Genomic DNA, 22,623 nt, shown 5'->3' on the forward strand with positions numbered 1-22,623 from the left:
ATTTTTTATTTATTAATAAGAATAATATCATGTAAGCATTAGTTAATAAATAACGATGACAAACGCACTTTAATGATGATTTAAAAATTAATCGAGCTGCGAATTTACTCATTTACATTAATTGCTTCTACATTAAATTAAATGATTTATATAACACAAAAGGCAACTATTTCTCAGAGATTTCATATGAATACTTAAATAATTAAAAATAGTAGCACTAGAAATTTAGTGCTAAATTCTAATTTGGTTCCAGTATTTATATCTAGTTCTAAATCTATATTCATTAATTAAAAATATTTAATTTTCACATTTTTTCTTTAAAGTAAATTAAATTTACCTGAAGGTGAAGGAAGTGTTGTAAATTAAATTCTTACTATTTTGGATGCGTCCATTAAATCTGGGTATCCAGGCTGGACACTTCCTCCAATTATGTAAGCAAAATACTTTGAATTTGGTTTAAGGTTACGTAGAGTTAAGTTAAATTAAGTATATCCTTAGCTTACTTCTACATATCCGCTAGGTGCTTTAATGTTTGTATGGTCATAACCCCAATAAATTTAATCAGGATAAGGAGAGGGCTAGGTATTTGAGACATATAACTCTCCAGTCACATAAACAAATCCTGGTTAGTCTAAGACGACTGTGAAATTAGCAGTAGACCAGTCATTAGACAAAAATTAAGGAGGCTAAATAAAATTAGGATAGTAGGATACAAATGTGTTTGGGATTACTAAATACGAGCTATCATAAGTGGGCATTGCAGCTTTCAGCAATACAGTTTTATTGTTCAAAGAATTAGCTAAAGTTAATGGCGAAGGATAATACTCTACGAGTCTATTTGAAGATATTTAGATGTTCAGTAAAGTATAAATTGAAGTCGAAACATCTAATATTCTATTAGCCTTTTATCTTTTTTAATTACCTTGATTATCTGTAGTTTCTTAAATTTGGTTTATTTAATCAGCTAATTGTGTGCTTTACAGAATTCTACTTGAGCTAGTACTTGAGGAGGTATTATTAAAATAATATTTCTAGATGTACAAGCTATTTAATAAATTTGTAGTTATAAATTTAGTAAATTTTTTTTAATTAATAAGCGAAAACGAAAACAACCAATTCAAAAATAATATTAATAAAAATTGATGATATAAAATTAAAATTAAAATTAATTTATTTAAATTTCTATTTATTAATTTACGTATTCAAATCAATAGTTAAAATATTCGATAAATTAATAAGCACGCTCTTGATTTCAGTAGCTGATAGTTAAAGGACTTAGAATCTCAGACTAAATGTTGCGGCATTATATCGATCTTTTTGTTAATGATGTTAATTAGTGATAAAATTTACTTTAAATTAAATTTACTGCTTGTGACAAAAGTTAGAGTCTTATTTGCAACATTATTTCCTCTATCTTAGAAAAATAGATGGATGATATAAGGAGTTTGGGCAGTGAGGTTTGTTATGTTAAAGTAAAAGTTTGCATTAGCTTAATTTAAGACTAATTATCCATATTAGCTTTAAGTAGTATTGGCAGGAGGAGCAGTTTTATTAAAAACTTAAGAGAAGCTTGGATATGATGTTCCATTTAAACTACACATATAGTAAACTACAGTTGGTTCATTAGTCATAACGTTAATTTAAACACTATTTTTTAATATATTAACTGTCTGAAGCTAAATAATTTGAGGTGCTATGTTATCAGCCGCTATTAAATTGAAGTACATTTAAGTATATTGTAGTTAAAATATAGTTGAATCTATTCCCAATAATGAGAAAACTATAGAACCTCTTGAAACAGATGAACTAGTATTATTTGTAGGAGTAGAAATAACTCTAAAACTGAGCTAGTTTATTCCTTTGGTGAAATTTAGCATTTAAGTACTTAATGAAATTCCTGGATACTAAGAGGCTAAATTCATATGGACTTCAAAATAAATATCAGATGCATAAGTCACAGAAAGTATTGTGTCTAAAGAAGTTCCTCCATAAGGAATATCTAAGATAGAGTTCATGAGCACAGTTTAAACTATTGATTCAAACAAAAATTATATAATTTATTATAAAATTTTTTTTTTGGCTATTTAACAAAAATTAAAAAAGATAAAATAAAAAAAGAAAGAAAATTAGTTTCAAGCTATTTTCTTTTTTAAAATATAAAATTTAGTAAATGTTTAGTTAGTGAATTAATATATATTTTTCATTTTAATTAGTTTAATTAAAATTTATATTACTAATAAAACTATTCAAATCTTTGATTTTTAAAAGGAACATTTGTGTTAAATTTGTTTTATTAATTTAATTGTATTAAATAAAATATTAAAGATTTTTATAAAAATTTTATCTTTAAGTTTCAAAATTTATTTAAAAATTAATTTTTTTTCCTGTTTTTAATAAAAACTAAAAAATTTGACTTACTTTTTTAATTTGATATCATAATAATTTAATATCAACCTTAAAGTAAAAAATCAATAAATTTTAAATAATTTTAATAAGCTATAATTTTATTTTTTTTTTTTACTTGTAGGATTGAGGATAGTAATTTAAGAAGTTTATATTGGTGTGTAGATGGGAGGCACATTATCTCCTAGTGTTACCCATTAGAGTGTATAAGAACCAGAAAATATTTATTATGGGCAGGATATTCTGAAAGGGATGGATGTCTAACCTAGATGAATAGGAATGTCGAATGGGATTACTTTGAAACCTGGTAAGATATTTGGCTTTACACTTAACTCAAGTAATGAAGGGAAATCTAGTGTAATATATAGATCAACAGTTTATGTACCAGGGTAGAGTGAGATGCCTTAATCATTATTTACGTGAATCAGTGGACCAGGATAAACGTAGCTAAATGAAAATGGATCTAAATTTATGTAGCTTCTATCAATAATAATTTGGTTTATGCCATCAAATGAACTTACATAAAAGTTATCAGTAATTCCTTAGAAAGTAGGATTTAGAACCGACGCTATTGATACCTAAAGCTAACCAGAGAAATCTTGAGTATTACCTGTTACATTGTAACGATTTTGAATGGTGTAACAATCTATAACCTAAGCGAAAGAAGCTGTTGTAGTTGTACAAGAGCCTCTTCCGTCTGAGACTTAATCAAATTAAGGAGGAAAATCTATAAATATTGCTCCTTATGATAAAATCTTTGGAACATTCTTACTTAGAGTAAAAGAAAATTAATAACTAGCAGTGTACCTCACATTAAATTAACTAGCTGTTACAGTCTAAACAGATAACCATCCTGGATTTCCGTACATTTATAATTATCCTGCCTAAGATTATGAATTGATGAATTTGTTATCCCCTTTATATAGCAATGATATCGAGAACTAACCAGTATTAGTATAAGCTATATTAGGGTTTGTTACACCAAATATCTGAACAACTATAGGATTTGAGCTACTTGGTTGATAAGAATCAAAATTCTATAAATAAACTCCGCCATTTTACACATAACAACTATAAAAATTACCTAAAAAATATTTTAAAAAAAATCATCAATTTCATTTTTAGAAATAATCTCATTTGATTATTTGATAGATTGTTTATTTATTTACCTAATATACCAGAGACTATAATACACTTAACGTTTTTTCCTAATAGCTTATCATAGTCTGATGGGAACTAGAATAGAATTTACATTTAAGAAGTGATGATATCACTTGTAATAAATGAGAAGGTGTATGTACTTCTTTCGCTTATATTTTATGGACTAAAGGTAATAGAGTTTACAGTAATTTCAGGAGCTCTTTAGACTGTAGTTATTGTTCTACTACTCAAAGTGGTTTAATCTGTAATATCTAAAGTCTGACCGTCGTAAGTTGTTTCTATTATGAAGCCATCTGAAGTACCTTAATCTGGGTTTTTTATATTAGTTATGGATAAAGTGATACTTCCACTACCAGAATTATACTAATCTTAAATCACAATTGAGAAAGTAGAGCCACTAAGAGTACAACTACTAAAAGTTGTAACTGCTCCTCCCATACTACAGTTTGGAGGAGAGGGGAGAGACTAGTTTTTTTAAAACATTAAATTGATTGATCATTGAAATGTAAATTTAATTAAAATACTTTAAAATTATTTTAAGGAAAAGTAATTTAGATGACACCCTAAATAGGTATGTTAGTATATGGAGTGAACTGAATAGTATAAGTTGCAGTTTCGTCAGCATTGAGTGGAAAAGCTGTAATTGAATTGAAAACAATTGTCCCAGGTGTGAAAACTGGATCAAAAGCGAAGCTGTAAAAGTTTAGTTATTGCATAACTAAATTACTGATATCATTTACAGCATCGTACTATACTACTTGAATTCCCCATCCAGTAGATAGACCATTAGCAGGCATAGTTGAAGGATTCTTAACTCCTGAAACTGTTACTGTAAATGTAGAACCTGCTGGCAGATATTAATTATTTGAAATCTATTTTTTATATTAATTTTAAAAAATTTATGTTAAATCATTTATTAATCTACTGTAATCATTTAAATTGTTATTTAAATAGATAGTTGTTGTGAAGAACTATAGCTAGTCAACCCTGAGTATGTCACTGTTGGCAGTGGGGTAGATCCTAACAGGTTGTAATTATTGGGGAATATAACTTATATCAAGCTCAAGGCTGGAATATCAGCATTACCAGTGAAACTAAACTGGTAAGAGCAATCTACATATTGAATTCCCTATTAATAAAAAAAATTTATTTTATTTTATTTTTATTTTTATTTAAATTTAATACTTTTTTAGGGATAACAATCGATGCATTAGAAAATTAGTTTGGAAGGTTGTTAATTAATTAGTTATTTCTTTCAGCCTTATTTGTAACTCCTGTCGAAGATGTCCAATATACATCGAGAGTTGAAAAAGTTGCAACGAAGTTACTTTGATATTGAGGCCAGTTTATATTTGATATCAAAATTGATTATTATGGTGATGCAAAATTTTAAGAAATCATAATTAAGATCATATCAGCTTAATAGTATGGAATGCAATACATATTGATAGAGTTTACTGAGCATGAGATAGTTTAGTCTTGAACTATGAAACCGTTTGAGAACGTTGGTAGCTAAATAAGGAGTAAATCTCCTGCAGAGGGTGAGGTTTTTGTATTAAAACCTAAATTGAATGTTTATCCCACATAATTAGTTGAATAGCTGAGATTCAATACATTTTAAACAACAAAAGTACCAATAGCTAATTCATAATTAAATAAATAATATTTTTATAAACCTAAATGAGAGGAAATACTAAAATAATTTTCAAATATTTAAAAAATAAAATATAAAAAAAACTAAGTAGAAATATAAATTAAAATTTTACGTTTATCTGTAATTAAAATCGATTTTTAAGCTAAATATTAATAAACATTATTTGTGTTTGAAACAAGTCTTATTGATAAATCAGAAGTAGTTCCACCTCCTTAAGGATTAAGAAGGTTAGGAATATGAATTCTAACTAAAGTGTTTGCTGGAATTTGTCTAATTTTTATTAATTATATTAATTTTGTTTTTTAATTAGGTTTTTTTAATTAAGGAAGAAATTAAATATGTTGTCAAAATATGAGCATTAATTAACTTAGTATGAAATCCTTTACTCATAAAATAAATAATTGAATATTACACAAAATTTTTTATGAAGATCTAAGAAAATGTAGTAGTGGTTAAAGCAGTGTATGATGCCTATACATAAGTACAAATAATTGATGATCCTTAAATGGGTATGATTCCTTAAATACCTCTACATGGTATTTATGTCCCACTGGGTACATTAAGACCAAGTCCAAGCTACCATGCATCACCACCTGATAATTACCTAAAATCTAATTAAATAAATCCTTAAGTATCAGTTGATTTATATATTGGTTAGCCACTAGGGATAGTTATGTCTGTTGTTAATTAAATATCTAATATAGATTTTGAGATAGTAGCTACACTAGAAACGTAATTATTTATCAGATTGACTACTGGAGTTGTTGTAAGCTTTAATTGAGATATATTTAATTAAAGTTTTAAAAATAGTATTGATATTATTATAATTTACATCTTTTGGGTTTATTTAAAATGCATCTTTCCATGACTCTAAGATTGTATATTTGTCACTGTCATAAGACGTTAAGGCAAAAAAGTAAGTTCTAATTAAAAATAATTATGCTTTAATATAACAAATAAATAAATAAATAAACATACGCATTTCTTGCTGGAGTCATAACCCAATTTTTTAATACCAATATATGAATGAGTCCCTGGTTCCCAAAAAGCTAAAATTAAAAAAATGATAAATTTAAAGTATCATATGATTAGTTTAATTACTGTATTCTGAATGCCAGATATTGTCATTATATTTCCTGTAATTGAAGTTTAGCATGCAAAAGAATTAGAACCAGCAGTTCCAACAGGCTGATAAGTTTAAAAGAGAGTAGATCTTTATCTTTATGAAGGATATATGTTATTAAATTAAGGGGTATTTCCTGCAGTCATGGTAAACTAAGAATATCCATAATAAATACCACAGTCAGTCGCAGTTGTAGCTTTTGGCATTAAAATAAATATAATTAAAATTACAAAAATCTAATAAATTTTGATAAAATTAGAATTTTTATGAATGTAATTATTTATTTGTATTCTTAATTATTTGAATTTAATAAATTTTATAAATTGAAAAATATGAATTACGAAATGCAGGATTAAAGGTGAATTCTTTAGGAATTGCTATTTTGATTAACCCTCCAATAGGAATAGTTTTCAAAGGTTTAAACTCAAATTAAATTGAAGGAATTACAACTGGAGTTTAAGTTGCCTTAGGCCAAGCATTATTCCATAGATAGTAGTTGATACTTGCTAAAATCTAATCAGTTGAATGGTCACATGATGCTTTTTTTAAAAAAGCCAAATTATTTTCAACAATATTAAAAATGATATGTTACTATAAGGATCTATATTAGCAGTAGCAGAATTCACATCTTATGCTATTAAAGTAGACTAGGTAGTATCTTGGTATATGTATATCTTCAATGGAGTAGCTGTTCCAGCTGCATCTGGGTTTCTTGTCATGATAATAACTGATATTTCTTAAATGAACTGCTGTGTAGCAAAGTTCGAAATGATAATAGAATTTGAACTGACTGAGATTTAAACTTTATTATTTTCTGATAAATTATCAAGTCCATAATTTATATAATGCAATTAATACATATTTTCCTACAAGTACATTAATTACTAACTTACTAATACCTAAAAATAAGCAGGGAATGATATTACTATACAATTTCCTATTATTATTTAAATTCAAAAAAAATTTTGAGTAAATTGTGACTTTTGACAAACAAATGCAGGTTGTTTTTATTCATTTTTTATAATAAATAAATAAATATTCAAATCTAGTTCAATAATTAATAAAAAGAAATTTTTGGTTTTTTTGAAAGTTTAAATTTGACCAAAATTAAGTAAATAAAATGAGTAAATAAGTAAATTTTTTTAATAGACTATGTGTGGGTACAGCTAGCTAATTTGCTTGAAATTTTATATTATCATTAGAAAATAGATTAATTTATAATTAATTTACCATTTTCAAGCGCCAGAGTTGGTGTAAAGTTTAGCTTGTATTCGGCATAGATATATCTGTTATTTAAGTTTAATTAATCTGTAGGAGTTAAAGAGATATTATTTAATCCAGCAGCATTGATTGCAGGACCCTAAATGCCAGAGATACTTTCAAATAATATTTGAGTTCCTTGTTTGTAAATTTAGAAAGAGAAGACATAGTTACTACTAGCTGTGTTAGGATTAATAGTGTATGGAGGATTTTGCATTGAAATTTATAAGACATAATTGATACCTTAGGTGAGAACTCCTACTACTCCATCTATTCTAACCTAATTATTACTTTATAAAGTGCATATAAGCTGACCAGCTATAAAGTAACCATTTAAACTTGGTGATATGCATGTAGGATAGTCCTATTTTAAAAATAATTTATTAATTATTTCATTTATAATTTAAATTCATTTTATTTATTTATTTCAATAATATCTTCTCTTTAACTATTATTAATCAATCAACTAGTCAAAAGGTCTTTATAAATATTTTTTAATGTATGCTTTATAGACTTTGCTTTATATAAATATAAAATATATTATGTTTACTTCTAAGGTAAAATCTGTTGGGATCTATAGGATAAAATAACTTCCTGCAGGTATGTTACTAGCTGTTTAAAAGGTGAGCTAATATGAAGTGTAGTCTCCAGCTAGATCACTACCTGAAGGATTAACCTAAATGTTAGCAGAAATTAGATTTGTTGAGATATCAGCTATTCCAATAATTCCAAAAATTTTATTCTAATCTACGATATTCTATCCTTATAATGTTTGGAGTATAAAACTTCCTACTCCACCTTTAGTGGAAGGATTTAAAACTTGCTAAACAGTAACAGTTTGGGCTAATAGAAAATTTATTTATACAAAAAATATAAATAATTAATACATATTTTATAAAAAATGAAATATTTTTAAGCTTATTGTGAATTTAATGGTTATTATTTTATGTGGAAATATAAATTAAAAATTGGATACCTATTCCTGCTGCAAGATCATAAGGAAATGTGAAAGTTAGAGTTAATCCGCTAGCTTAACAAGTAACACTGCACACTAAATTATTTATCTAAAAAGCCTATGTAGCACTATATTGAGAAGGAAATATAATTTATAAGTTTCCTCCTGCAGGTAAAAATGTTTGTGGAATGAAAGAAAAAGTGTAGTCAGCTCTAACTCCCGCATTAGCCAATGTATTATAAATCGGAGGTGGTTGCGTTGTTGGAGTAATTGTACCTGCCTATGTAGTTCTTAATATTTAGTAGATTGTAGCTAACAGAAAAATAAGTTATTACATCTAAAATATTAGCTTAAAAATCTTAAAACAAATAATCTTTATATTTAAATTAGATTTTTTTCTATATTCCTCTCCTAAAAATAAAATGTTTTCTTAATTTTGTATTCCTTGAAAATGATTTTGCTTTGACTTTAGATTTTAGAATTCTCCTACTAAGAAATAAATATCAAGTAGCTTTAATTAATTAGTAAATAAACAAATGATTTTTATATTATATAAGATAAATAGATATATAAACTTATCTTTATTGAATAATGATTGCAAAATCTTATTATAAATCATGATTTATTAATAAATTAATTAATCTAAATGATTGTAAAATCTGTTATTTTTAAACCTGAATTTTTACATTTATAAAATTTATAATGCTATCCTAAAAATAAATCTTTTGATTAATTCACATTTTAGTCTATTTTTTCAAAATATATATGTACATATATATATATGCAACCAACAGCTTTAATTTAAATAAATTTAGAATTACCAATATTTATTATATCATTAAATATTTAATCTAGATGAAATTTTAGATCAACATAAATGAGAATTAAAATTTTGAATTCCTTTGATTTTATAATAATATTTTTCTACTTACTTAGTTCTTGAATTACAAAATTTTTAAGAAACAATAATAAAATAACTAAATTTAAATGGTTTTAAAATATAAAATTAAAAATTTTAAGATCAATATGATTTTTATTAAAGTATATTTAATATTTTTTTTCTTCTCTTCACTTTCAACATTTTCATCTTTAGTATATAAAGACAAATGGCAAGAAGGGAACAATATCTAATTCCTTTATGATTTTTTATTGATAGTTTTGTTGTGCAAATATCATAATTTCAGTAAATTTTCTTACTTATTTATTTTTTCTCTTAAACATAAGATCTTTTCTTTTCTGATGATGAAGGTTTCATTTTCAGTTCTAAAAATATAAAATATATCTTTCTTTACCTTAACATATATGAAACATGAGCTTAGTTAGTTTATCATCTAAAAATGTATGTACTTAACTCAGTAACTTCAGTCCCTTCCATTAATTGATTAAGAAATCCGATTAAGGTCTATCTGATTGTGTAAGGATGATACTTAGCAGAGACTTTTTGGAGGTATTTGAGAGAAAGTTTTCTTAATTGAAGATATATCTAATTATTATCCATTTCCAAAATTTAATTTCTGAATTTGAATCTGAATTTCTCTAACTCATCATATTCTAATTCAAATTCTAAAATTATCTGATAAAGTAGTGGTGAAGCTCTTTTATAAAATATTAAGTTGATCCATGGGAGTAATTTTAAAAATTAATTTCAGTAAGTATAATTTTTGTTGTACTAATAAGCCAAATAATTTTTATGAGGTTCTTTCTTCCTTGCGATTTTATAGAATATACTTATCTCCTAATTTTCTATCTGTACTCAATTCATATAGATTTTGACTATGGTAACTGGTAATATCACATTCATCATTATACAAACTATCACTAAACTTTCCCCTCTTTAATAAAAAAATAGTAGAGCCTATTCAGAAGGTATCTTTTTATTAACATAATGACGACATAGTTAAGTCTAACCTAAATTTCTTCTTTTTTTTCCAATATCTCTAATAATTTTTTTATTAAATTGGTTTCCATAAATTTTAAAAAATAATAAGTAAATTAAAAATTTATATGAAAATATTAAAAGGAATAAATGATTACTAATTTATATCTTGAAAAAATACCTCAAAATTTAATTGACATGATAAAAATAAACTCTAAAATACTTTAGGATAAATTAATTTTGTATTATGTGGAGGATTTGCAGTAATATTAAATTATATTGGCATAATTAAAAATATTCAAATCTTTACTTAAATTTATTGAAATATATTATAGTATATTTTATTTGCATGTTATTTGATTCGAGTAGAATATTTTAAATTTGTATAGAATCTAAAAATACTCATATTCGAATAGCTAAGTCATACTCGTTTACATCTCAAAAACAAATTAATAAAAATTCAAACACATTTAAGATAAAATAAATACTATATTCATTTAATCAACATTTTAACAAAAATGAAAAAACTAAAAATTTAAGATAATGCTAACTAATAAAATTAGAAAAAATTAAATACATCAGGAAATAAATACAAACATATAAAATACCTCCAAATATTTAATTATTCATATTTTATTTCGCTTTACTAATTTATTTCAGAACAAAAAAGCAAAAGTAGCAAGGATCAAAGCAGTTAAGCTTAATAAAGCACCATAAACACAAGAAACTTGTTCATCAATATAATTTTGAACCTTATCATTATCAGATTTGCATGATGAATTAAGACAACTAGCATAATCACCTAAGTTTTATGACTTTGAAGCACAGTTATAAGCAACGCAAATACCAAAAGAAAGATAAGCTTTAGCACAAGCACTATCTTAAGCTGCAACACCACAAGGCTTAGGAATACTAGCAATACAATTAGCAGCATCAGTATTAGTATCAGCTTTAACAGAGGTTAAAGCTAATAAAGCGATCAAAAAAATAGCAGTGAATTTCATTTTTTTTATATTTTAAAGAATTGCTTTTTTATTATTATTTAATTGTTTATATATTTCTAAATGAACGAAATTTGCATCTATTTAAAGTTTAAGTTTACATCATTAAATAATACAATCAATTAAATTGTAATACGAGAACTATTTATTAAAAAAAAATATTTATAAAATTCAAACAAAATATTAAATAATATTAAGCAATATTTAAAACATTGTTATACTTATATTTATAAATATACTTTCATATTTAATATCTAGTCAAATAATAAAATAACAAAATTTGTTCTTATTATATAAAGGCTTATATTTAATTCTACCTCAAAAAAGTTTTAAAATATCTTATTTATATATTGCCATGCATCAAATTTTACTTAAGGAATTCAAATTAATTTTTATCGAATTTAAAAAAAGCTTAAATTTTTGTTAATTTGTCTAAATAATCCAATTTAGATTTACATTTATTAATTTAAGTAAAATAAATAATTAAAACCATCAAATAAATTTAGAATCTTATCAGAAATATTTGTTATTTTAATTTTTATTATTTGTAATTAATTAAAGGATTTTCAATTTCGATGATAATAAACTTAACTAATAAAAATTACAATTTCAAAATTTTAAAATAAGTTTAGGTTTACAATTAATCCAATTAAAAAAAATTGATTGCAATGTAAATAGTATGTGTGGTATTAATATAAAATATTTGAAATTAAAATTGTAAATCAAAAATAGAAAGCAAATTATTATGATTTTACTGAATAATTTTTGTTTAATTAATAATACTTTGTAAATTTTCAATAAAAAATCAATTGTTGCACATATATATATTAGAAAAAACTAAATATTTTTATTAAATTAAAGCTAGATATTAAGTTTGTGGTAAATTTTAATTTCGAATTAGCAAAAAGCAATCATTTACTTAATCAATTAATAGTAAAAAAATAAAATTGCTGTATAAATATGTTTATATAATTTATATCTAATAAAAATAGATTTTACATTAGTTTACAATACGAAGTTGGAGTCTACATTTTATGGTACTCTTCAAATAAATTTTACTCTTTCTGGATTGATTTTTTATATTGCGCTGCTATTAAAAATACTGAATTCAATAAGCAAAAGAAACATTTTAGAAATAAATGAATTTTAAGTTAGAGAGAATATTATAAATCTACTCTAATATTCATTTAATACTTTTTAGAATATAGGGAAAAAAATTATTTTATTGATTTATTTGTTGAAGATATAAATTAATATTCATTTAAGCAATTTAAAAAAAATCAATTAATCTAAAATAAAAATATTATATATAAAATTCTTTTATATGTAATAAAATTAATAAATTAACATTGTTAAGAAAATGTTAATAAAATAATCTAAAATGATCTAAAGTTTAGGAAGATTAGCATTAAAATTAGAGGCATCAGTATTAGCATCAGCTTTAACAGAGGTTATTAAAATAAATAGCATTGAATATCGTACTTTAGATTTAAAGGAATTATTTTTAAATTGATTTTAAGAGCAAAAATTTTTAGAGTAAGAAAAAGCAAAAATGACAACATATTTTTTATTATTTAATAATTTCAAATAAGAAGACATTTAGTAGATATTTCATATTACTTATTGGTAGTAAAGATAAAATTTAGTCTAATTTGAACCATTTTAAATAAAATAATGTAATCTAAAATTATCCTTTAATTTCAAACAAATATTGCTCGAATTCATCAATAATCTAAATTATCTATCAAAAATATTGAATTATTATTATAATCATATTATAACACCCCTTCTCCACAATAAAACTTTTAACTTTTTTTTAGCATCACTTTAGATTTGACAAATGAGGGAGTAGGAGAGATGTTAATTAATGAGGATTTATGGTATTTTTAAACATAATAAGTTTTTGACTAATATTAATATAATATTTGATTATTAATTCAAATTTTTGATTATTTATATGTCTTTGATTAAAAATAATCATTTAATTTATCATTAGAAATGTGATAACAAAAATTCGAATACTTTTTATTTTATTTAAAAAAGATAAATCTAAATTATTTTTTTTAATTAAAATAAATATTTTAATATTAGAAAATGAATTTTATTTTATTATGTTCAACTTAAATTATAACCAATAAATACATCAGAATATATAAACTAATTCCTATATTTATTTAAAATTAAAAATTTTAATTAATTTAAGTTTATTCAGAACATAAAAGCAAAAATAGCTAAGAAGACGAAACTGTAGGCAATAATGCTTCCATTTAAGCAGTCAGCATAATCTTAAACAAAGTTTTAGACTTCGGTTTCTGAGTTTGGGGAACAACTTTTAACACATTTGCTAAAGTCAGAAAGGTTTTTTTCTTTTTAGTAACAAGAGTTAGAAACAAGGCAGGACTAAAAATACTTTAAAGCTGCGGCACAAGCGGGTTCAGGATTTGCACCACAAGGATAGGTTAATTATTTGATACAATCTTCATAATCAGCATTAACAGATACTGCAATCAAAGCGAGAAGAGCGATAGTAATAAATTTCATTTTAGATATTTTTGATGATTATTTTTTTATTTTTATTTTATTAATTATTAAAATTTTAAATTAAAAAATATTTTGTATTTAAATTAAAAATATTGTTCTAATTTGAATTATTTCTATACTGCTTGATTTTATTTATGATGAATGGGTTTACTTTTTACTAGTAAAAGTAAGCTAAAAACTATTTATAAATTTTTTATTAGTTTGTTAAAATTGAAAAACAGTAAACTAACATTTTTTAATAAAATAAAAACCTAGCATCCATTTTTTTATATAAAAAGTGTTTAAAACTTTGCTCGATAATAAACATAAAAAAATAATCTTTTTATGTAAAAATTTTTTGTTGATTTTAAAATATATATTTTGGATTTAGATCTAAATAATAACTTTTATTTTTATATTTAAAATAAGCATTTTAATAGCAAATTTTAATAAATTTAATACTGATAAATTCTCATAAAATTATTAATTTAGTCAACTTCCGCAAATAAATGGAAAATGTATGTCCTTATTTTAAACTGCAAGTAAATGAAAAAAAGCACTAAACTCTTATTTAAAAAAACAAACGAAAAAATTTTATTCAATAAAAATTACTTTATTCTAAATTGTTTTAAGTTTTGGTTTATTTAATTTTCAGCTTATAAAACATATACTTAATATTATAAACTAAAAAAAATATATTTAATTATTTTGAGTAACTTATATAAATAATTCTATGATTTAAAAAAGTATTTTGCTGCTTAGAAATGTGATGAAATAATTTGAATTTGTAAGTATATAATATATTACTTGTTTTTATTCATAAGTATCACAAAATAGAATAAAAGATAATCACATATTTTTAGTGTTTTTATTGAAAAAGTTTTATACTCTAAATTAATTAAATAATTGTAATCAAAAATTCTTAATACTAGATTTACCATAATATTTCAAATATAGTATAATTAAGCTCGAATTTAGAAAGCTCTAATTTCAAAATTTTATGATAAAATTCCCAAAACTAATTTTTAAAAAAATACCTATCTTATTCTATAGCATTAACAGTATATAACAAAAGATGAAAAAAATGAAAATTAGAGTTGTAAAATATTGTTTAGTTTTTCTTCAGTAAACATGTAAATAATATTCTGTTTGAATAAATTAATAATTTTTTTCGATTTTTATTTTTATAATTGATTAATAAAATCAATTTGTAGTTTTTTATCTAAATCATGTTTTTCGAATTACATTTTATTTATCATTAATTAATAGACAATTAATTAATATATAGATTTAATATAAAATTTGGTTTTGAAAAATACCAAATATAATATTGAAGTTTATGTACAAAATTAAATAGAAAATAGTTGTGTAATTATTCATTTTCAAAAAAGCTATTGATAGCTGCTTTATTTAGGATTTCTAAAATTTATTTTAATCCTTTATTTGAAAGCAATTACAAATAAGAAAATTAATAAAAAATTGTCTGTCTAAGATTATTTTAAAGTAATTTGTTTTGAAATATTAAATCCTTATTGAGCTTTAATCAAGATTAAATTCGAATAATATAGATTTAATGTTTTGAGAGATAAAAAGTTAAGATTATTAAATATGCTTTAGTTGGAATCAAAGTGTAAAAATTACTGATTAACTCATCAGCTGATATTTAATGAAAAAATTAAGAAAATAAAATATATTTTTTGTTTTAGAGTTATTAAAGAAATATTTTGTATTTAAAATATATTATAAAAATATTTTGCTTTTAAAAAAAAAAATTTTATTTAGTGAGATAATCAATAGTATACTAGAAACTTGTTGAAATGATTCTTTTTTTTATATACAAAAACATGAAAATCGCTAAAATAAATTTGATATTTCGATAAGATAGTTGACCATTCAAACATTTGTAATCTTAAATTTTAATTTAAGAAATACTCTAAAATATTAATTATCGATTTTGAATTTGAATAAATGAGAAAAAAATCTTACAATCGAAATTCACTCTTTTAATTAATTTCTGTCCATAATTATATTAGCATTAATGTTTATATGTGTAATAAGATATACAAATTCTGAAATTAATTTATTCTTTTATTAATTAAAGCAAATTCATGAAATAATACTTAAAAACTAATTAATTTTTTAATTTAAATAGTAAATAAAAACTAAATTTGAATTTCGAAGTAACTAAAGCCATAAATTCTTATGATCAAATTTTCAAATTGTAATTTTTTTAATAGATTTAAATAAGAAATTATCACAATTTAATATATTATAAAATTATACGTCTATCCCCATTTGAATTATTTTTATCATTTAATCGATTTTTAAAATTTTTTGATTTATTTGCGCACAGTACGAAGTGCACAATGTGCGCATCCAATACGGATAATTCATGATACTTTTATATTTATTGATAAGCTTTAAAAAGCTAATCTTTAATTGATCATCACCTAAAATCCAAGCTTTTGATTTGTATTTGTTATTGTAATCATCTTTGTGAAAATAAAAATATTTTACTTAAAGATTATCCTTCTACAATTAATAAAAGGCCATCTGTATGCCACTATGATATAATTGGAACTAAGATAAATAAAATTTTTAATACATCATCTATTTTTTATGAATAGTATGAGATCCCTAAATATACATTACACCCATAATAGAAGCAATTTAAAGCTTGTATCAATATTTTCAGCTGTTTTTAGTTTATCTCCTGTCAAAATCTAACTTGATTTCAAGAATTCTTAGCACTGTTGGAACATAATCTTATAAACTGTCTTCAACAGAAATAGCTCCGAACAAAATAAATTCATTCCATACAATCTCTACAATAGCCTTTATTTTTTTTCTTAATTTGACAAGTCAATTGTAGAGTTTATTTTGCTTAAAATGTCTTCCTTCATAATCTGATTAGGAAATTATTCTCATAACTAGACACAAAGTTCTAAAGCACTAAAGAATTGCTGTGAACAAAAAATACCAATTTGCATATTTTTTAAACCAGATCAAAATAATTTTGGGTAAAAAGGTAATAATAATATTATATTTAAATGTAATAAAAAAGTTAGAAAAAAATTTATTTTATGATTGAGCTGATAATTGTTTCCAAAAAATAATTTTTCCCTTTATTTCTGGAAGATTGCTTATTCTTTATTGAGAATTAACATTTTTACTCAATTAAACAATTATATTTACTAAAAATAGCTGCTTTTAGCGTATTTTTTAAATTTCAATAATATTTCGTTACTATGCATAAATCCCTCACATTTTTTTGCACTTGATGAAATAGTAGAATAAATTTAAATCCAATTTCCTACTCTTACACAAGTTTTAGCTTAATGTAATAGTTTGAAGACTGGTTTAATGTGTTTTGGTTTTTTATCATTATTTTTGCATAGAGGTTTATTAAGTAGGATGTTTTTTTGCTTATTTGTAAAACATTTTCTAAAATGAATATCTATAGCTTTTATAAACAAACAAGATTGGTTAGGAAAAAATAAATAAAAACTAAATTATTGAAAAAATCATTTTAAAAAGATGCCTAAAAGAATAAAAAATATAAGAAGATTTAAAAGAAAATAATTCTTCAATATTTTTGCCATCATTTTTTTAAAAATCCAAAGATGATATTTCATCTCCATATGCTAAAACAAAATAATCATCTCCAAATGCTAAAATAAAATAATGGTTTGAGCTAGATTAAGTCAAACAAAAAATTTTAATTAAGAAAAAATAGAAAATCCAGAATAAAATTTTTTACTTAGTGAAAATTTTTAAACAATAGAAACATCGTCCAATAAACAAAATGATAGTTAGAGATTATAATTTTTTTGAAAGAAAAGAAAGTTAAAAATAATCTAATTCTATTTAAATCAGTAATAAATTACTAATTGAAGAGAAAAAACTTCTTAAATATATTAACAAAAAATAAAATTCTAACATTTTAAGTATTAAATAAAGTGTCCATTCATAAGCTTCATTAATATAATTTAAAAAAATTAAATTAAATAATAAAAGATATGAGATTCCTAATATTTTTCTATTTATCTTTTATAATTAGTCAAATAATCATAACCAATTATTTTTATTTATTTATTTATTTATTTATTTATTTATTTATTTATTTTTGCTTTCGATAAAGGTATAGATATGAACATACATATTTAATATAGTTCTAAAGATAGAAAATTAAAAATTGGAGCATTTAGGGTATATTGGAAGAAAATTTTGGTCTGAGTTGGTGTACCCAGAATCATATTTTTTACATAGTTTATTTACTTTAATTAAATTAAAAATTTTGTATTCATTTGTATTTTTAAAAAGCAAATAAAAGTACAATATTTTAAAATAAGATTATTTAAAATGTGAAAAGAATAAAAAGTTTATTTTAATTATTTTCAAGTTTGTTTACTTTGTTTGTTGAAAATCAAATAAAATTATTTGTGAATTTAAGGTATTGTTAAGCAATCTTTAAAAAAAATAAAATTAAAAATAATATAATTAATAAGCCACAAATCACTGAAACACTAAGTATGGTCATAAAATAAGGAAATATATTTATTAAATATGCAAAACTCACAAATAATATTGAATTGTTTAAAAAGTTATATTTTAGGGGGGGAAAAAATAGAATGGAAATCATTAATAATTAAAATTATTTGATTGAATTCCTTTTTATTATACGTTACAAGGTTTTTAAAGTAAATTCAGTAATTTTTATATAAAAAAAGATTAATTTAAATGTATTAATAGCCTAAAAAAATGAACTACATTCAAAATATAACAAAGACTAAAAATATTTATAGTATTATAAATAGTTAAAAAATTTTTCATTAACTCATTTATGTTTGTCTTCTCAAATATATAAAAAGAACAAAGCCATAATAGCACCAATTAAAGAAAGTATGGTGGAGTCAAGGCAGTTTAGATAGGAGCTAATATATCCCTTAACAGCTGAGGTTTAAGCAGGACATGAATTGACACAATTGAGGTAATCAGAGTTTGATTAGTTTTAGACACTGCAGTTATTCTTTGTCCAACAAGCTTAAACAGCTTGATAGTCTGTTTAGCAAGCCTGATCTGAAGCCTAACAAGGTTATTGTGTTTAGCCATAACATTATAATGCCTTTGCTACATCAAAAGAAGCACGTACTGTAGATAAAGCTAAGATAGCTAATATTGCAAGGGTAATGAATTTCATTTTGTAAAAAGTTTTATATTATTTTTTATTTGAATTTATTTATTTTGATTTATTAATAAATATGATAACCGGATTGTAGTAATATTTATATTCACACATTGAGTATTCTGAATATGAAAATCTAATTGAATCCAAAGTTACAAATTTAATTTGAAAAAAAACAAAGCTAACTTTACAGTGAAAGCAAATTCGAATAATTTACCTTTAATTTAGTCATTTGATTGATACATATTCAAGATAATGATATTTTATTTATTAATGGGATTTTTATTGGTTTTTCTCTGATATAATAAAATGAAATAACTATTAAATTTTTAATAAATGTAGGGGTCAATCTAATCAGAGAATTTCGAATAGTGTGAAAATATTTTTTGTTAATTTTTTATTATAGTAAAATTTTGAGTCATTTACATAAGCAAACCCCTATTTAAATCCCTATTTAAATGCATCTTTTTTTGTAAAAAATATTAGAGTAGTTTTAGGATTAGAAAAAAATAAAATGTATAAATATTATTTTTAAATAAATAAAAACTAAAATAGCTGAATTCTTTAAAAGGAAACTACATTTTACTTTAAAATAGATTTAGTGATAGTTACAATTTAAAAATTTTAACTTTTGATAAAATTGTAAAGAAATGATTTGAATTAATTTCGATAACTTTTGTTAAATTTATATACTTATTGTTTGAATTTTTAGATAAAATAAAGAAATGTTACAGGATTTACATTTATAGCTAAAATAAAATAAAAATTAAAGCGAAAATTTTATAATAAATGCTTTTCTTATACTAAAAAATATAAGTAAAGTAGGGAATGAGAAAATTTACATATTAAATTTATGTTTGAGAAAATATATTTTCATTAAATTATAGAATATAAAATCAAATTATATATTTTATTTTGATTTGAGTTTTGTAAAGAAAAAATACTTTAATTTTTATTCATTTTCTTCTCGAAATTAATTAATTTTTATTAAAAATAAGGCAAATAATTGATAATTTTCCAAGTTCTTATAAAAAACAGTCTATTCTACTTCTTCCTATTTGTGCAATAAAAAACTAATATTTGAAATACGATTGATAGATATATTTATTTATTCAGCTCATACTAATTTAATAATGAAAGAATAGATTATTAAATAAATTAATTATCATTTAGATAAAAATCAAATATACGTTATTATTTAAATAATTAATTTGTTATTTATTTTGTTTTTATTGAGGGTTTTATTTAAAAAATGATATAAAATAAATCATCTTGATTAAAAAAGTTAACAAATAAATATAGAGTCTAATTAGTTTCAAAATATTTACTCTCTTAACTAAATTTCATTTAATTTTATAGCGCTTACAATTTTAAAATGCAAATAAAAATACAAAAAGCAAATGAATTATCAGAAATTGTTTGATTTTTATATTCATAATTAATTTCTCTGTTTCTTATTAATTTATACAAAATACGAAATAAATCATTGAAATTTTATTTTAAGTTATTTTTTTCTCAAAAATATTTATCATAATGGAAGTGAATTATTTATTATTTCAAAACATAAAATCATAAATACTCTTTTTGTTTTTAAAAATTATTAGTTTACTTCATTAATAAGCAGCAAAAATAGAATAAATTTATTTTAAATTAAAAAAATAAAGCATTTTGTATTTGGATAGAGAATTATTTATAAATTTTAGAGAGAGAATTGATTCAATATAGAAAAGAAAATACACTAAACAAATTATGGTTTAAAATGTTTGAAGTAGACAAAATTATTAATATTTGATTATAATTAACTATGTGGTAAAAAAATATTGTAACTCAAATAAGATTATCTAAATTCTATTTAGGAAACATGACTATAATTATTGGTTAACAAATAATATATTATTTAGAATAAACTTTTACTTTTAATCAACTTTTTCTTTTTGTTAAGAGGTAAAAATCATTTATTAATTTATGTATGTATGTATGTATGTATGTATGTATGTATTTATAAATTAATTAATGATATTGGTAAATAAACACATAATATTTTTATTAGTTAAATTAAATATTGTTTATCTTAAGGCATATTTGTTATGGTAATTATAGCTAGTTGTCATCTTTTTTACAATTTCTTATTATATGGTTAGGATTCTCAATTCAGGATTACATTTTTAAATTAATTAAAGTTATAAATTTAGCTTATTATTCGAAATTAATTTATTTTAATATAATCCCTTTAAAATTTAAATAAGTATTTAATTTACATTTAGACTTTACTTCTAATAACAAAAAACAATTAAATTTCTATGACTATAATCAATTCAAATATCAATTTATCAATCAATTTTATTAAAAATTTCTAATAAATCTTTTAAAATGATGCAATTATTTATCCCTTATTAAAATATGATTTTGTAAAAATTTTAAAAAACAATTCTACTAAGGTAAAGAATAAATTTAAAGTATCACATTTAAGATATTAAACTTAATATGAATTAAATATTGAGTTTATTATAATATATTTACCATTAAAAGTATTATTATAAAAATCATGCATATTTAAGTTTAAGTATAAATTTAAAAAAATTAAACATTCATTCATTCTTTTTCTAAATCTCATTTTTTTATTTTGGATTATTTCAAAAATTGTTTACTTTTATACATACACATATATTGATACTCACTTTATCACTATCTATTTATCATATATTGATAATTGATTTATTTTTTACCAAATTTGCTTTCAAAATTAGCTTGATAAAATAAAATAAGTATGAATAAATTTTTATGAACCTTATTTAGTCTAGCCATTTATTTAATATGTTTAATCTTACAAAAGTAATGTTTAAAAATATAGATATGGAAGAAATATTAATTTCTTATTTGATTTGGTTAAATTTAACTATTTTTTAAGCAATAAGCAATCAATGAATAAATAATTTTTGGTACCTTAGAAAAGAAAGAAAATATGTTTGTAATTAATAATAATTTAGAAAAATCATTTTTTTTTTTATTATCAAAAACTTTTTAATATTTTAATACTAAAAATAAAATTTTTTTTTACTAAGAATTCTTTTAATTAAAAGATTAATAGACATTATAAATTAAAAATATTATATTAATATTTTATTTTAATTATTAAGGCAAAAGATTTAATTTTAATAAAAATACATAATTTTAGATAAATTATTTTCATACAAAATAAAATGTATTTGAATATAAATTTACTTTGCTATTTAATATTAAAAATCAAATATAAACTATAAAAATAGCTAAAATGCCAGAAAATAGCATTAAATAAGAACTATTGATACAGTCTATGAAGCTAACGATATATTTTTATACCTTAGGATTAGAGGAATTACATTTTTAAATACATGAGACATACTCCGATTTTGATTATGAAATAGAAGAACAATTTTTGGTTCCCAAACAAGCTTAGTAACTTTAATAGTCAGTAAGACATTACCCATAATCAGAATCTAGAGCAT

General features: G+C 22.0%; 4 protein-coding genes across 4 annotated transcripts; all 4 read right to left on the minus strand. All coding sequences in view use genetic code 6, as the record gives it.

Moving 5' to 3' along the window:
* Positions 1-182: 182 nt before the first annotated feature.
* Positions 183-8,893, minus strand: TTHERM_00621610 (histone deacetylase family protein; the record flags this gene model as incomplete). Its single annotated transcript, XM_001017986.3, has 19 exons — positions 183-274; positions 338-1,044; positions 1,199-1,313; positions 1,367-2,029; positions 2,522-3,487; positions 3,573-4,029; positions 4,089-4,436; positions 4,490-4,693; positions 4,750-5,204; positions 5,331-5,488; positions 5,631-5,989; positions 6,051-6,141; positions 6,197-6,267; positions 6,320-6,537; positions 6,683-6,880; positions 6,934-7,278; positions 7,572-7,965; positions 8,152-8,444; positions 8,578-8,893. 19 exons carry the CDS (start codon positions 8,891-8,893, stop codon positions 183-185), a joined length of 6,450 nt encoding a protein of 2,149 aa, XP_001017986.2.
* Positions 8,894-11,088: 2,195 nt separating this feature from the next.
* Positions 11,089-11,436, minus strand: TTHERM_00621620 (transmembrane protein, putative; the record flags this gene model as incomplete). The annotated part of the gene is made up of 1 exon (XM_001017987.1): positions 11,089-11,436. One exon carries the CDS (start codon positions 11,434-11,436, stop codon positions 11,089-11,091), a length of 348 nt encoding a protein of 115 aa, XP_001017987.1.
* Positions 11,437-13,641: 2,205 nt separating this feature from the next.
* TTHERM_00621630 (cytochrome C oxidase assembly protein, putative) lies at positions 13,642-13,974 on the minus strand (the record flags this gene model as incomplete). Its single annotated transcript, XM_001017988.1, has 1 exon — positions 13,642-13,974. One exon carries the CDS (start codon positions 13,972-13,974, stop codon positions 13,642-13,644), a length of 333 nt encoding a protein of 110 aa, XP_001017988.1.
* Positions 13,975-18,808: 4,834 nt separating this feature from the next.
* Positions 18,809-19,372, minus strand: TTHERM_00621650 (transmembrane protein, putative; the record flags this gene model as incomplete). Its single annotated transcript, XM_001017990.2, has 1 exon — positions 18,809-19,372. A coding segment is annotated over one exon (444 nt), but the record flags the coding sequence as incomplete, so codon positions are not given.
* Positions 19,373-22,623: the final 3,251 nt, after the last annotated feature.

The sequence above is a fragment of the Tetrahymena thermophila genome, assembly GCF_000189635.1.
Source record: "Tetrahymena thermophila SB210 genomic scaffold scf_8254605, whole genome shotgun sequence".
Classification (NCBI taxonomy): domain Eukaryota; phylum Ciliophora; class Oligohymenophorea; order Hymenostomatida; family Tetrahymenidae; genus Tetrahymena; species Tetrahymena thermophila.